The sequence below is a fragment of the Cetorhinus maximus genome, chromosome 24 (genome assembly GCF_964194155.1).
Source record: "Cetorhinus maximus chromosome 24, sCetMax3.hap1.1, whole genome shotgun sequence".
NCBI classification, from domain to species: domain Eukaryota; kingdom Metazoa; phylum Chordata; class Chondrichthyes; order Lamniformes; family Cetorhinidae; genus Cetorhinus; species Cetorhinus maximus.
Genome location: NC_135902.1, coordinates 48,784,684 through 48,801,905, shown reverse-complemented (window position 1 = coordinate 48,801,905; position 17,222 = coordinate 48,784,684). Strand labels below are relative to the sequence as shown.

General features: G+C 42.1%; 1 protein-coding gene across 1 annotated transcript in view; it reads left to right on the top strand.

The window, feature by feature from the left end:
- The window catches only part of p4hb (prolyl 4-hydroxylase, beta polypeptide), a 32,664-nt gene extending 22,746 nt beyond the window's left edge, over positions 1-9,918 (top strand). Inside the window, exons 5-11 of the mRNA XM_078571237.1 lie at positions 1,182-1,286; positions 1,692-1,817; positions 4,221-4,421; positions 6,209-6,329; positions 6,640-6,821; positions 7,562-7,648; positions 9,144-9,918. Of these exons, the coding sequence (XP_078427363.1) occupies positions 1,182-1,286; positions 1,692-1,817; positions 4,221-4,421; positions 6,209-6,329; positions 6,640-6,821; positions 7,562-7,648; positions 9,144-9,233 (912 nt within the window). The 3' untranslated portion in view covers positions 9,234-9,918. The remainder of the gene's footprint in view (positions 1-1,181; positions 1,287-1,691; positions 1,818-4,220; positions 4,422-6,208; positions 6,330-6,639; positions 6,822-7,561; positions 7,649-9,143) is intronic.
- The last annotated feature ends 7,304 nt before the right edge of the window (positions 9,919-17,222 follow it).

Below are 17,222 nucleotides of genomic sequence, written 5' to 3'. Positions count from 1 at the left end.
ATGCTGGCAGGATGTGTTGATGTGCAAAAGTTCCCATCTAAATTGGGGGAGCCAGTGCCTGCTTGTCTACTATAAATAGACTGCTGTTAATGAAAGTACTTTGGTTTGTGATGTAGAGGCAGCGTTCTTTCTAGTTGCAGGTGAGTTGGGTACAGGTTTGCAGTTTCCTGTTCTCCCATCCCAAGATACTGGAAATCTGCCTAAAGTGATGCCCCCGATGGGTCCAGCATTATACATGAGGCACTGCTTTAATTATAAAGTATTACCAATGTAGAAACGGGCCATTCAGCACAACTTGTCTGTGTTGTTTGTTTTTCTCCCCTGCCCAGCTGCCTCCCACCTTTCAGCTAACCCTGTCAATATATCTTCCCTTCTCCCGCGTGTGCTTATCTAGTTTCTCAAATGCATCAATGGCATTTGCCTGAAATGCTCCTGGGTGTCAAATTCCACATTCTCACCACTCTGGGTAAAGAAGTTTCTCCTGAATTCCCTGTTGGATTTGTAGTGATTATGTAACCATTTTCACCCACCCCCAAAGTTCTGGTCTTATTGCAAGAATTCTGGCTGTCATCTTTTAAGTGTATAAAATCACTTGTGAACCCTTCTAGAAAACATAAATGTGGAAATTATGGTTTAGGAGGCACTGAAGTTGTACCTAATAACTGGTATTGCAGAATAGTGTCTCATGTTTGAGTGTTCCTACGTATTTTCCATGGTGGTTCAGTGAAATGAAATGCAGTGACTCTTGTACCCTTGAGCAGGTCATCAGTGGCTGTGGAGCAGGTTATATCCAAAATGACTAATGCTGAACCTCAACAAGACACAGTTTATTGGACAGATTTAAAGAATGGGAGTGTTGGCAGGAGGAGGAAAGGGCAGCTGTTCCATTGTGCAATGAAGGGGAAAGATTCCAGAGGCCAGGACTATTAAAACTGAAGTTTCTTTCCAAGCAATGGTCATCAGAATAGTTGTTTCAATCCAATCCTTATAGTATTGGGGTCTCTGGCTGTATTGGCCTGGATAACCTATAATGTCATAAGATTCACCTGTATTTCACACTGGGGTATTTGTAGGAGCTTGTCAACAGGGTATAGTTGGACAGGAGTGTGACTGCTGTTGCCAAGTGTTTAGATGGATGTTGAAATGTGTTTATTTTTAACTGATTATATTGCTTCTTTCAGTTTGATGAAGGTCGTAACATCTACGATGGAGAAGTGACGAAGGAGAATATAATTGAATTTATTAAGAACAACCAGCTGCCTCTAGTTATCGAATTCACTGAGCAGGTAGGAAAACCTTTTTTAATACTTACTGGAAATAGCCTCTCCCCAGTGCATGCTTCCTGAAGCCCAACTTCAAAATTAGCAATGGAATTTGAAGCTCCAAGTTGTATGTGTTCCCCATGGTGTGCTTTGAACCAGAGGGTGTCTCTGCACTGCTTTTAATGAGACCATCTGAAACATTGACACCTGCTTGTCAACAACCTATTCACATTACATGTGACAGCACCAATTGCTTTAAGGTGGATACATTAGTGCAGTGTTTGTCTGGAGACAGTTTCTCTTTTTTGGAGGCTGACAAAAATGGCCCATGTTAAACTATAATATATTTTTGAAACTGAGAAGTATAATTTAGTGAACAATCTATTTTGCAACAAACCAGTTCATTCTAGAATGATTGTTCTCTTGCAGAGTGCTCCAAAGATTTTTGGTGGTGATATCAAGACCCACGTGCTGCTCTTCATCCCCAAGAGCTCAACAAGCTTTGAGGGAAATTTGAACAGCTTCAAGAAAGCAGCAGAGAGCTTCAAGGGCAAAGTAAGTGGACGCTGCCAGTAACCTTTTGTCCTGATCTAGGGAAGTTGAGATTTTTTCAGTGGCTTAAATTCCACAACTTAATAAATAACAATGTATTCCAGTTTGATTATCCTCCAGAATTCTTTCCTATTTTCTCCCTTTATCTGAAGATGAAGTCATCTACTTTGGATCTGAGATGATGTTGGGGGGAGGACTGCTTGGGCACAAGTAATCTAAAAGCCAATGCAATGTTGGCCATTCCTAAATTGGTTGAAATGCAAAAGTGAGCAACTAATGCTTCAGTTGTACAAACTGCATATTGTTCCATTTTTGGACACCAAACCTTTTGGAGCATAATGTAGATTCACCATAACTATGAGGCTTAAAGGGTTATATTATAAGAACTGGTTGCACTTAAAGATATAGCAGAGCATAGAAAAATTCAAGGCAATCGGGCAGAATCAACATGGTTTTGTGAAAGGGAAATCATGCTTAACCAAATGTTATTTGAAGCTGTGGGTGAAGGGGAACCAGTGGATGTACTTGGATTTCCAGAAGACATTTGATAGCCACAGCGGAGAATAAAAGCTCATGGTATAGGAGGTAACATTGGCATGGATAGATTGGCTAGTGGAAACCAGTTGGCATAAATGGGTCTGTTTCTGGTTAACAGGATGTGATGAGTGGGGCGCCACAGGATTGGTGCTGGGGCCTCAACTTTTTACAATTTATATAAATGACTTGGATGAAGGACCAGAGGAATAGTTGCTAAATTTGCTGCCGATGCAAAAATAGGTAGGTAGGGAAGTATGTTGTGAAGAGGACATAGGGAGGCTACAAAGGGACATAGGTTAAGTGAGTGGGCAAAAATCTGTCATGTGGTATATAATGTGGACAAATGTGAAATTGTTCATTTTATGGCAGGAAGAATCAAAAGCTGATCTAAATGGAGAGATTGCAGAGCCCTGCTTCAGAGGGATCTGGGCGTCCTTGTGCATGAATTTCAAAAGGCTAGTATGCAGGTACAGCAAGTAACTGGGAAAGCTAATAAAATGTTTATTGTGAGGGGAATTGAATACAAAAGTAGGGAGGTTATGCTTCAGTTGTACAGGGCACTGGTGAGACCACATCTGGAATATTGTGTACAATATTGGCCTCCTTTAAAGAAAGACGTAAATACGTTGGAAGCAGTTCAGAGAAGGTTTACTAGACTAATACCAGGAATGGGTGGGTTGGTTTATGAGGAAAGGCTGGACAGGTTAGGCCTGTATCCACTGGAGTTGAGTAAGAGGCGACTTGATTGAAACCTTTAAGATCCTGAAGGGTCTTGACAGGCTGGATGTGGAGAGGATGTTGCGTCTTGAGGGATAGTCTAGAACTATGAACCACTGTTTAAAAATAAGGGGTCGCTCACTTAAGATGAAAAATTTTTTTCTCCCAGAGTGGGTAGTGGGTCTTTGGAACTCTGCTTCCACTGCCTCTTGAGGAGGAGAGTCTTTGAATATTTTTAAGGCAGAGCTAGATATATTCTTGATTAACGAGGGGGTGAAAGTATCAGGTAGGCAGAAATGTGGAGTTGAGGTTGCAATCAGATCAGCCATGATACTGAATGGCAGAGCAGGCTTGAGGGGCTGAGTGGCCTACTCCTAATTATGTTTGTATTCCTTAGAATTTAGATCTGAGGTATTTAAAATAAAGGGATGTATGAGGGTAGATAGAGAATCTGTTTCCAGTGGCTGGGGGGGGTGGGGTATCAATGGTGCAATTTGAAAGTTGAAGCTAGGCATTTGAGGAGTGAAGTATTTTAAACACCAGATGGAAAATGCTATCTTTTCGAGGCTGTGGATGCTGGGTCAGTTAGAGATTTTCAATTTGTTGGGATCAATTTATTTGCTGTATAAGGGTATTGAGGGATGTGAAGTAATGCATGATAAGTAGGAGTTTAGGTACAGAACAATAGTGATGTAATGGAATGGTGGAATAGGCTTGAGGAGTTGAATGATTTTCTGTGCAGTTACACAACTGCTGGCAGCTCATTAAAACATATCAGGCAAGTTTGATGCAACCAGGCTGAGTCTAGTGGAATATAGTTAGACTGTACAGTCAGTAAAAGCCCAGTTCAGACACACATGCTATTCAACAGTAGTCACTGGCTAGTGATCAGGAACAAGAGGCTTGAGTGCTTTTCCTTTCCTGTTAATCCTGACCTTGGGCTGCTCAGGCCATTTTGAGTGTCCAGGTGCTGCCCACTGAAATCCACAAATTTGATATGAACTAGCTTTAATAATTCTGGGTTTGGGAAATGACTTTCTCTCTTGACTCTAGACTTTTTTCTAAATAATGATTTTTTTTCTCTGCATTTGGAGCTATTCCCTCTACTTGACTCATGAATTGAATTTGCCCCTTTTAAACTCTTCCTGCTAGATCCTGTTCATCTACATTGACAGTGAAGTTGAGGACAACCAGAGAGTTCTGGAGTTCTTTGGTTTGAAGAAAGAGGAATGTCCGGCTATTCGTCTCATCACCCTGGAGGAGGAGATGACCAAATACAAACCTGAGAGTGAGGACATCACTGTAGAGAATGTCAGAATATTCTGCAACCAGTTCTTAGAAGGGAAGTTGAAGGTGAGTCTTTCCAATTCCCAGCTTTTGTGAACTGTTTCAATCTTGATTTTACAAAAAAAAAGTGAACAGTAGTGAATAGCAAAGATTCATTTAAAGGGAAGCTAGATAAGTACATGAAGGAGAAAGAAATTGAAGAATATGCATGGTGAATGGAGGTTTTATTCTTTTTCATGGGATGTGGATGTTGGCAAGGCCAGTATTTGTTGCCTGTCCCTCATTGCCCTTGACCTGAGTGGCTTGTTTAGGCCATTTAAGTCAACCATTGCTGTCGGTCTACATTCATATGTAGGCCTGACTGGGTAAGGATGGCAGATTTCCTCCCCTAAAGGACATTACTGAGACCAGTTTTGTATTCCAGATTTGTTAACTAAATTTTCAATTCCATCAGCTGCTGTGGTGAGATTTGGACCCATGTCCCCAGAGCATTAGCCTGGGCTGCCAGATTACTAATCGAGTGACTGTACCACTGCCGCCATCTGCTCCTGGAGCACAATAGGATAGGCCAGATGATCTTTTTACATGCTATAAAATCGATGTAAACTGGTTAAATCTGAAGGCCATGTGTTCAGGCGTCTCCTTCCTCCGGTACCAGAAATCAGTTTTTATCATTGTTCTCCCCTTCTGGCAGCTGGGTTATATTTTGTAATGTTGGCAGACTCCTAACATGCCACGTTCAGTGTGTATTCTTTTGAAACCATGGAGTAACACCATGCTCCATTTTCCAGCAGCAATCATTTAACACTTGTGACCAGTGAACCCTGTCACTGGACTAGCAATCCAGAGGTCCAGGCTACTGCCCTGGGGATGGGGGTTAAAATCCCACCAATAGCTGGTGAAATTTAAAATTTGGTTAAATCTGGAATATAAAGCTAATCTCAGTATTGGTGACCATGGCAACTATCACTGCTGTAAAAACCCATCTGGTTCATGAATGTTCTTTTAGGGAAGGAAATCCGTCTTTACCTGGTCTGGCCTACGTGTGACTCTGGACCCACAGTAATGTGGCAGTTGAATCTTAACTGCCCTCTGGAATGGCCCAGCAATCCACTCAATTCAAGGGCAATTAGGGGTGGGCAACAAATGCTGGTTTTGCTAGTGATGCCCACATACATTTTTTTCCTTCGTTGTCTCTCATGGTAAGTGTATGACAGGCCCCAGAAAGGCTGAAATGTGTGGAACAATTGTGACCAGACAGCACCAAGGTGAAGTATGAAGAGACAGATGGGTATAGTGTGATGACATGAAGCTGAGGACAGTTAGTAAGGTGGGCCAGTGAAATAGGGAGGAAATTAGAACAACCTGGGGAAATGAATTGTAATTTGGGTGAAGAATTAAGTGGAACAAAAGTGGAAATATCAGTAATGGTGAACCAAGATGAAACAAATGAGAGCAGCCAGTTTTAAGATTGCAAAATGCAATATTAAATTCTTTAAGATATTTGAGAAGCTGTTGTGTAAGCCTGTCAATGTTCATAAGGGGAAAAGCTAACTTCTGCTTCAATTAATGCATTTTTCTATCTAACCCTGAAATTGAAAATAAAACCCCATGACACAATAGAATACAGAAAAATTGCATTATAATGTGGTATCCTCTGAGCACTCATCCATTGCAGCCACAGGTATACACTGCTAACTGCACTAATGTTTCATTAATATACTACCTGTCAAAGATTGCCACTAAAGTTTGAATCCAAATTTGAACACGAATAAATGTTAATCTCATTGCCGTAACTGTTCTGAAGCAAAATTTTAATGTTTGTTTTTTGTGCCATTGTTACTACATTTCAGCCTCACCTCATGAGCCAAGATGTTCCTGAAGACTGGGACAAAACTGCTGTCAAAGTGCTTGTTGGCAAAAACTTTGAAGAAGTTGCCTTTGATGAAACAAAGGATGTTTTTATTGAATTCTGTAAGTATGATGTGTTTTTTCTGTGCTTAATGGAATGCAGTTCTCTCTCCCTTTTGATCCTTTCAATCGGTTCCATCTACCCCTTGGAGGATCTGGGATTTTAATTTCCTAGATAATTTTTGATCATTGAATGTTGACCAGTACATGTATATCTAATGGCCCTTTTAAAATGAGCTTTGTTTAACATTGAAATTAGTGTGAAGTGGTCCAATTGGATCCATGTGCTGGGGCATATAACAGTGCACTATTGGGTTTATACCTGTTTTAAAATTTGGAGTAATTTGACCTGTGTAATATTCTTTTGCTACAGATGCTCCATGGTGTGGTCACTGCAAACAGCTGGCTCCTATCTGGGAATCTCTGGGAGAAAAGTACAAAGATAATGATAAAATAGTTATTGGGAAAATGGATGCCACTGCCAATGAAATTGAGTCTGTGAAGATCCACAGTTTCCCCACCCTCAAGTACTTCCCTGCCAGCCCTGAGCGAACGGTGAGTAGTGGCCCAGGTGATCTTTGCCTCTTAAATTCTGGATCAATAAAATATTAAAATTTTGATGGCAGGTCAAGCTTGATGCCCTTATGGGGTGGGGCGATGGTGATGTGGCAATATCTCTAGGCTAGTAATCTGGAGGCCCAAGTGAAAGCTCTGGGGGCATGGTTTCAAAATTCACCACAGTGGCTGGTGGAATTTAAATTCCATTAATAAAAATCTGGAATATAAAGCTTGTCTCAATAATGGTGCACATTAAACTATCATCATGTCGTAAAAATATCACTAATGTCCTTTAGGGCAGGAAATCTGTTATCCTTAACTGGTCTGGCCTACATGAGACTCCAGATCTGCAGCAATGTGGTTGATTCTTAACTGCCCTCTGAAATAGCCTAGTAAGCAACTCCGTTCAAGGAGGGCAATATGGATGGGCAGCAAATGCTGGCAATGATGCTGCCTTCCTCTTTTTAAAAAAAAAACTGAATATATTTATTAAAAAAAATAGGCATTTGTTTCTCAGGAGATGAACAGTGTCTTGCAGGAGGGTTTGGGTTGGGAGGGACAAGTTTGTATACAATTGGAATTGATTTGAGGTTTAAGGATTGTGTTATGTTCTAAATGGCACAAATGCTCCAGTCACCAGTTCAAACATCACTAGATTGTCTCAGGAGCCTGAATGTTCAAATGTTTGCCATTTTTCCATGAAAGTCAGCTAAAAGTTTTCATTTTTATATTTATAGATAATAGATTTCAATGGTGAGAGGACACTTGAATCTTTCATCAAATTCATAGAGAGTGGAGGAAAGGATGGAGGTGCTGTTGATGAGGTGAGTACAGCTTGGGACTGCCAAAGATCATGTGGTCAGTCTGGTTGCTCACTACCAGTTCAAGGCTTGGGTTCAAGCTAGAAGGTGGCAAAATTGAACTTTTGAGTACTTGCCCTGGGATGGTGGTACCCAGAATCTGCTGGCCAGCTGTAATGAATTTCAGTGGTAACTTCAACTGCAACGTGACACTGAGCAGATCGTGCAGCTTGTCATAAGTGCTGGAGGCAGTTACGCCCCTCACAAGGTTTTATTGCATTGGGAAATACAACATACTGTCCATGGATTAATAATACTTTATTGGCTTAATTCCTTTGAACATTGTCATTACTCACTTTAATATTTCAGAGCTATTAATGGGATGGTGAAGGGATTAGGAGGAGAAAATAAAGATGTTTAGATATATTTATCCAGACTATTAAAAGTACCAAATATATTTTTGGCCTTGAATTGAACAAATGCAATCTGCATTCCTTGGTGCTTAGACAATTTTATCTTCCCAGAATAGGTAAAAGCTATCTTGTCATAGTCAATTTTAATCAAGTTGGTAAAGTCCTGTATTGACTGTTTTAACTCTAAATAAGCCAACTGTATATTGTCCATGCTGGTCAAGTGTGCTGCTTGCAAATCCCTGCAGAATTCATTTAACACCTGTTAAATGATTAGAGTGCTTGGGGTGAAACTCCCCTAGATCAGAAATGCCCCATCTCCTGATTTGTTGATCAGGAGCATTTCTTCCCTGAAGTGCAGCTACATGGGTGCCATCCTGTACCCCTTTTGGTACATTCTCAATGTACAACTGGCTTGATGAAGGGGAAAGGGCATTAGTTGTCTAGTTAAATTTAGACATGATGAGAGCTTGGTGATCAGGAATATGCCAATGTTTCTTTTTCATTGCCTCCTGCTGGTTGCCCTCAAGTAGCAAATCTTCATGTGGGGTGGGGACATTGAGAGATCCCATCTGAACCCAATTGTCATCTTGGCTGATGCTGCATATGTAAAATGTTCCAGATGGGTAACAGTTGGGAATGAACCCACAGGCTCTCTCGCTCCTTTTCCCACTGTCTGTGCTGTGACCAATTGTAGTATGTCAGCTGAGATCAGCTTAAGTTGAACCTTCTGGTCTTTCATGAGTCTCGCATGGGTACTACCCTTCACCATTGAGCTAATGGTGGAAGGGTGGGAATGAAAGCTGAGATATTCTACCAAAAGCATATAGGTATAATGGGGTCGATCTGACTGTGGCATTGACTGCTTGTTTAGACTTGAGTGCAGTTAAACTATTGGTCCTATTTTAAGCATGTGATGTACCCAAATACTTTTCCCATTCTACATGCCGGTAATTGCTGGCAATATATTGTATGCATTGGCAGGTGTGGGGCTGTTCCTGGAAATGGAATGGCAGGGGGAGGCAGTGAAGCTGATGAAGTAATGATGTAAACAGCTTGTAGGCCAGAAATTTGGTATTGTTTACACCTGTTTCTGTCTGTTTACATAGGACCTTGAAGATCTTGAAGAGGATGAGGAAGGAGAGGATATAGAGTCAGATGAAGAAGATGAAGCTGATCATCTTAAAGATGAATTGTAAAAAAATTGCAGCCAAAAACACTACACTTTTTTTGTACAATTCAAAATGCAGTAAACATGAAATATTTAACATCGAGCCTGAGTTGATAAAAACCAGGGAATATCCAAACAATTCAGCGCACACTGTGCAATGCCATCAATTAATTTATTAGGGATCTTCATCCTTAATTGTTCAAGCCACAAACTGATATCTACACTTGGGAACTTTTTTTGTTTCTTGTTACTGATTCATGTAATGTACTTTTGTACAGGGTTTTTAAACTTGTTTATATTAACATTACGTATTTGGTGATGGAAGGACATCTCGCACTTCGTGTCTGAGTGCCTAGTAGGAGATGAGTGCTGAACTAGGGGCCAACAGGGGGAAGGAGAAACATATGGGCCACAAAGCCTCCAACAGCAGTATTGTTAAAAGGAAAGAGGCTTCTAGTTTAGTATTTCAGGGACTCTCCTGTTTCAAGTAAACTTTCAATTGTTGAATCTGGACCCAAGGTGATTAACTTTTTTTTTTCCTTTTTGTGTGTGTTTTGGTTAAAGGGGTGGGTGGGGGAGGGGGATACCATGCAACAAGAGGGGTGGGGTGTTGAAGCTTCGTAAATGAACTGTGCAATTCTTTCAGCATTCCAACCTGTTTAAACAAGAGGCAGAGATTTGGTGGTCAGAGTGAAATAAAAGAATTAAACTTTTTTTCTCCATTCTGTGACTTCTGTTTGAATTCTGTCTAGCTGTTTTTTTTTGTGCAAGGGTATTGAGGTTTGTAGAACCCAAGGCAGGTAGATGAAGTTGAGATGTTGATCAACCTTTATCTAATTGAATGGAAGAACAATCTCTGAACTGTGCCTAGTTATGGTACAACTCCCAGTGAGTTTGGCTGTGCCTAGCCATACATTTGGACTCTGAGCTCAGTGATCAGTGCCTGAATCGCAAGATGCTTATAGATTCATAACCTGAGGGTGTTCTTCAAAATACTAACTCAGTTTATAGATGTGATCCAGACTAGATGGGCCAGAATTGTACAAACTTCCAGGAATTGAAAAGCATTTGGTCTTGGCAGCTGCTCACTGCTTTGCACAGTAAGAAATGGGCAGCACAGCTAAGCCCAGTACTGTCCACAGATGCACTTTGCAGTAGGAGTCAGTGGGTTATGGGAACAGAACAAAATGCAAACCAGGCTGCTACCTGCCCACCAGACCCACTGAACCATGGGCAATAGCTTACAGGGTTATCTGGAGGTAAGTGGAGAAAAAATTTGCTCTATTTGTGATGAGTCTACCCCTACAGCTCCCATTGAGCCAGATCAACACTCTTGGGAAACCGATGGGGAAGATTTTGACTTCAAGAGTGGGCTAAGGATATGAATCTGAGTTGACCTCCACCTAAGTTGGAATAAAATCCAAGATCTGACTTCCACTTGGGAGAGCAGTAAGGGTACTATTGACCCAGTACTTCAAATAATTGGGAAATCAACCAGAGTTGTTCAGTGACCCTGGCTGGAATGTGCCTGTGTGAATGATGGATGAGGGTGTGATAGCTGATCCCAGTGCTATCATGTGAAGAATTGAGGATGGATGACAGCTATATCAGCTCTGCCAAAGCCTACTTAGCATGTTTTGAAGTCCATGTCTTGGCAAATCCATTGGCTGAAAAGTTGATGTCTCTGGCCATACAAGGACTTGCTCTATTGTTACTCTTTCAATTTTGTGTGAACTTGCAGGGCCTGTGGTTCCCTCTTTTGAGGAACTCCCTGGAAGTGAGTTGAAATTTGTTTCTGATGGGCAAAATAAAGTTTAAAACAAATTAATTCCAGCCTATGCTTCAAGTGTAGCTGCTTTTGAGTGCAGCACAACACTCCGGACAAAGCAGCCCATGTCATTGGCACCCCATCCACAAATATTCACTCCCTCCACCATGACGCACAGTAGCAGCAGTGTGTACCACCTACAAGATACACTGCAAGAATTCACCAAGGCTCCTTGGACAACACCTTCCAAACCCATGACTGCTACCATCTAGAAGGACAAAGACAGCAGATAGATGTGAACACTGCCACCTGGAAGTTTCCCTCCAAGTTACTCACCATCCTGACTTGGAAATATATCACTGTTCCTTCATTGCCCCTGGGTCAGAATCCTGGAACACTATCCCTAACAGCACTGTGGCTGTACCTACCCCACATAGACTGCAGTGATTCAAGAAGGCAGCTCACTGCCACCACCTCAAGGGCAAGTAGAGATGGGCAATAAATGCTGGCACAGCCAGCAAAGTTCACATCCCATGAATGAACAATTTTTAAAGTGAGTAAGAAGTGTATAGTCACTGTAGTCACTGCATTGAATGTTGGGCCTGATGAGGTGTTAGCTTTCATCAATTTTCCCTTGTACTTTTAAGACTCTATTTTGTGTACCTGCTGTATCAGATTGAGCTCCTTGCCTCAAGTGATTAATCTATTTTTCAATGTTATCATGCACTTGTTTTTATTAACTTTAATTTCAGAGTTGCTAGAGCGGGTACTGGGTGAGTTCCAGGGGCCTGATACATTTTCTGGCTGGTGCCTAATTCCAAGGGTGCTGTCTCTTGCCCCAAGTGACTCATTCATCTGTAAATTTATAATGCATGTTAGGTTATTTGACCATTTCTCCAAGTCTCATCTTTACCTAAGGTCAGCTCACTTATCATTTCAATAGCCTGAGTGGAAACTGCTTACTCATTGGGCCAAATTGTGTAGAAAGTGACACTGCCTATCCTAGCTGTTTTTAGTATTTAGTCTGAACTAAATGTCAATTCCCAGTGACCAACTTAAAGGATCACACAACATGATTTCAAATTGAGACTTTTACTGCAACAAAGACTAAACACTCCCTTGTAGGCAGCTTCTACTTCAGACTATTGAAGCTGTTCCTTTACTTTCAACACTGCTGAAAATCCCACTCCATGGTTATACTTCACTTTGTCCCTTCGGGAGATATTTTAATTCCCCCCAGACCAGTCCAAAGTGATTCTTAACTCGAGGGTTTACTCCTGTTCTTCAGCCTGATAACTTTAAACTTCAGAGCTGTCTTTCATGGTGAGGGTTTTCTTGGAGATTCTCCCTCTAGCTTAAGCTAGGCAAATCTTCCAGCCTCTCTCGAATGCTCATTTGGTCTCTAGTCTTGAGCATAAGCTTCTATCTGCATTTGTGCATAGTGAGCCATAGATACTTGTCTCTATATGCTCCCTTTCTTCCAAGTCTTAGCAGACTGACCTATCAATTCAGGATCCTACAATGGCTTCCTGTGTAACCTCCCTGCCCCCAACCCATCTCCATGTCACATAAATTGCATGAATGTTGTGGTAGACATGCTCATTAACTATCCTTTTGACTTCCATTCTAAAAATTAACATTTGAAGTATAATCATTTACAAAACCTGACATTCTTAACACCTTCCTGATACTTTAGAGACTAACAGTAGCCACTGTCAACATAGATGCTTCTGCCATTGCCCTTCATTCTTTTATTTTATCCTATGTCATGTTTGGGGCTGTATCAAATTGTCAAACTTGTAACACTCCCCTGGCCTTTCCTTTTATAGCTGTGCAAGTTTTTTTTTCAAGTATTTATCCAATTGTGCTTGAATGTGATGCTTCCAACCCCTTTTCAGGCAGTGCATTCAACATCTCCAATATCTCAATTCCTACTACTGCTCAAAATGAACCAATTCCATTAATGATAAGTTATTCAATGTATGAATTTTTTAAACATTACTGCACAGCCAAAATGTCAATAAAGATGTGTTGACATGACTGATCTTCATTTCCATTCTGTCCTACATCATACTAGATTAAGCCTGGACATTTCCCAGTAATGCAGCATCTATGATTCCCTGTAATATGGTGATAAAGTTAAACCTCACTGCAATATAATCACATGCACTTCAGGTCATGTACTGGAGCTGTGGGGAAGAGGTAACAATCTAAATTTAACTTTGTACATGTGTGATCGGAAAGGAAAGCTTCTAGTATTGGAAAGGATGCAGCATAAAAACGGGCATGTACACATTGGAGTTCAGGAGGATGAGAGGTGATCATATTGAAACATATTAAGATCCTGAGGGGTCTTGGCAGGGTGGATGCTAAGAGAATGTTTCCCCTTGTGGGGGGAAGTCTAGAACTAGGGGACACCGTTTAAAAATTAGGGGTCTCCCATTTAAGACTGAGATAAGGAGAATTTGAGTATCATTAGTCCATGGAATTCTCTTCCCAAGAGAGTGCTGGTAAAGCTCCACACTAAACTCCCATCCTTCATCTAATTCCATTCTTTTTCTCCTCATGTTTATCTAGCTTTCTCCTTAAACGTTCTATGCTATTTGTCTCAACCACACCCTGTGGTAGCAGGTTTCACATCCTAATAATACTCTAGGTAAAGCAATTCCTCTTAAATTCTCTATGGGGTTTGGTGATGTCTCCTGTGCAAGTGGAGCTATCTCTGTTAACCCTTTCAGAAATTTGAAGGCATAGACTGAGGGTGACACAATCATTCATGTAAAGAAATGAGCATTAGCCTCTGGTATCATCCAATAAACCTTTTCCAGCGTCTGTATATCCTTTTTATAAACTGAAAACCAGAACTGTTTAGTTCCTCAATGGTGGTCTAGCCAAGGTTCTATACAAGCTTAATGTAACTTCTATTTTTGAATTTGAACTCTCTAAGAATGAACCACATTGTTTTGCTTATTTTGTGGTCTTATTAGTGTGCACCATTACTTGTGATTGGTGTGTCTGTACCCTAGATCGCATTATTCTTCAACCCTATTTTCCAATGATTGTGGCTCTTTATTCTTCCCACTAAAATTGTTGTAAATTTTTGTAGGAGGAAAAGTTTTCATTTTCATCACCAGGATTAATAAGGAAAGCTATGAATATTGGAAATCCGATGTAACAAAATGTGCTTTAGTGTTAACCTCTCACCACCAGATGTATTTAAGAGATGGAGAGGGTGACATCTGATTCCTGGTCATGGCTAGATTGCCTTGTCTACATTGGGATAGCAATGGAGTCCCTGCTGATTAGTCCCAGAGTAAAATTAGCTGGGGTTCTTGTTTCCAGATTGTGTCCAGTGACCTTGCTGTAGTGTGTGGACATTGGGTGAGGACTCAATTGGGCCCCGCTGTGCTGTCTTCACCCTCACCAGGTTCACCGGAAGATGGATGCTCAAGGGTAGCCATTAACAAAAGAGCTTGCATTGACTCTAGTACCTTCAGTGGCCTCAGGATGTCCCTTACCACTTCAATCAAATAATTGTTTTGAAGTGTGTAGGTAAGAACATAGAATTAGGAGCAGGAGTAGGCCATTTGGCCCCTTAAGCCTGCTCCACCATTCTATAAGTTCATGGCCGATCTGATTGTGGTCTCGATTCCACTCTCCTGCCTGTCTCTTATAATCCTTGATTACCTTGTGATCAAAAATCTAACTGGGCCTAGAATATGTTCAATGACCCAGCCTCCACCACTCTCTTGGGAAGAAAATTCCATGGACTAGTGATACTCAGAAAAAAATTCTCTTTATCTCAGTCTTAAATGGGAAACCCCTAATTTTAAACGGTGCACCCTAGTTCTAGACTCCCCCCCCCCCCCCCCCCATAAGGGGAAACATTCTCTTAGCATCCACCCTGCCAAGACCCCTCAGGGTCTTAATATGTTTCAATAAGGTCACCTCTCATTCTCCTGAACTCCAATGTGTATAAGGCTTCATACATTAGTTACGATAGGCTGCCTGGGGTCGATCATTATTTTATCCTTGCAAACATTGCAGTCAATGTGTGCATAGCAAGATCCCATCAACGGTAGCTAGGTTGGCTGCTCTTTAATGGGCAGTTGAGTACTGTACCTCGAATCTACACCTCCAGAAAAAAAGTTGGCATCAAAAAATAATTCTCTTGGAGAAGAATCTTCTGATTCGACCACGGAGAGGCTGAGACATAAACAGGTCAATGTGGCAGATGTGGAGAATTATTGGAACTTGGATGTGGATTGAACCCTCGAGCTGGATCGGAAAGGTGGAGTGGATTCATAAGTTGATGTGTGCTACAGGGTGAGATTACATCAAATAGCCAGAACAGTGATCGAAGGATCACTGAATTTCCCAGAGATATAAGTGATCATAGAGGAACCTGAAGCTTCTTGAGAAGCCGGAGATTAGTGTTGTTCAGAGAAACTGAAGACAAACGCCGGAGACGGTCAGGCAACACCTGTGAAGGTGAGGGAATGTTCTGGGTGCTGATCTTTTTAGAACTGAGGACAGAAATGTAGCGGTGAGCAAGCAGAGGAAAACAGTAGATTTTAAATCGAGCAAGAGGCACAACATTTGGGACATGGAGAGAGCTCCTTTAGGACTTACTACGTTAGAGAGGAGAAAAAATGGAAAGCTGGAACTGACTAGAAAACTGCAAAGATACAACAGGTTGCTCAGGATCTGAGAAAGGGATGTTAGCATCAGAATGACTGCATCAAAAGCACAATTCTGATCAAGCATCCCGTTCAAAACTTTTTTTTCCCCATTGGCTGCACATTTCAAGAATTTCCTTTTTAAATTTTGAAAATACAGGGGTTTACTTTCCAACGGGCGGGGCTCCGGTACAGGCTGGTCCGAAAAGCGGCTGCTTTTTTTAAAGCCAGGCGCTAACCTCAGTACACCTGAAAGCTGGGGGGGAGGGGTTGGTATGAACGCAAGAAAAGGCTTGCATTTATGTAGCGCCTTTTGTGATCTCGGGGCATTCAGAAGCACGCCGCAGCCAATGAAGTGCAGTCCGTGTTGTGGGAAAGCGGGCATCTGATGTGTGCACAGCAAGAACCCACAAAGAGCCATAAGCGAAATTTTGTTTTAAGGGCAGGAAATGAACGGATCTTCCTTCAATAGTGTCGCGGGGACGTGGATGTCCGCCCGGGGCTTCGGTTTAACGTCTCGTCCGGAAGACGGCACCGGGGAGAGTGCAAGTTATGTGCCAATGCCCCTGAACCAGGACCTAAAACCCACAGCCCTCAGATTCAGGGGCGACAGTGGATCACACTGAGCCAGAAGCTGGTGAAGGGTGTTCAACATTGGCCGCTGGACATTGCTTTGGAACTTGGCACGGATAGAAACAGCTCATCCCAGTATGGAGTGACTGGACGCTTTAGTGAGCGAATGGTCCCAGACACACACACTGAGACAGACTCAAATGGGAACACAGATGGACTTGGTCACCTGGTGTCTGTGACTGCGTCTAAGTATTCGCCTTACATCATTCGTGTCAGGTGCACATTCTGTGTAACTTTCAATGCAGTTCCCAACTCTCATATCTCCTCCACTGGCACCCCTACCACACACCACAAACACTTTATTTTAGGCAGCGGACAGCCTGTCCACACACACACACACACGGCAAAAACACTCCGGAGGATGGATTGTAAACAGGAGGGTTGCAACACTGTACAATCGGCCTTGGTGCGTGTGATATAAGCACAACAAACTCAAGGCATGAGTTGCCCTGGGCTCTATATTGCGGTCACCTAATACTGATACATCCTTCTTTGGGAACTATCAGTTAACAGCAGGAGGGTGAGCGGACAAAGCTCAACTCAGGAGGGGTGGGGTGGCTGAGTTGGGCAATATTGTTGAGATCTGACACTCTTGACCATGCCTTTGGGTATTTCCCCCTCCCTCTGTCCCCCTGCCAAACACCAAGGCAAGAGAAATACGTCCATTCCCTTTAATGGTGCAGATCTGCAAACGGGAACCCGAGGACTGAGGGCACATGTGAGAGGGGTGGGGAGAGACATGAAGATCCGCCTCCACCTCCCTGCCTCGCTCAATGAGCACAGTCCCCAGAAATAGAGCTGGGGGACAGTATATAGGGCGAGTGGAGGGGCTGTGTGAGTTAGCACCGAGAGTGAGAGGAGTCCAGCAGCGCCGCTTTCCAGAGGCAGAAAGGGCTCCTTTTTTTTTTCGCCCCCATTTGACTCACTTACAAACGTC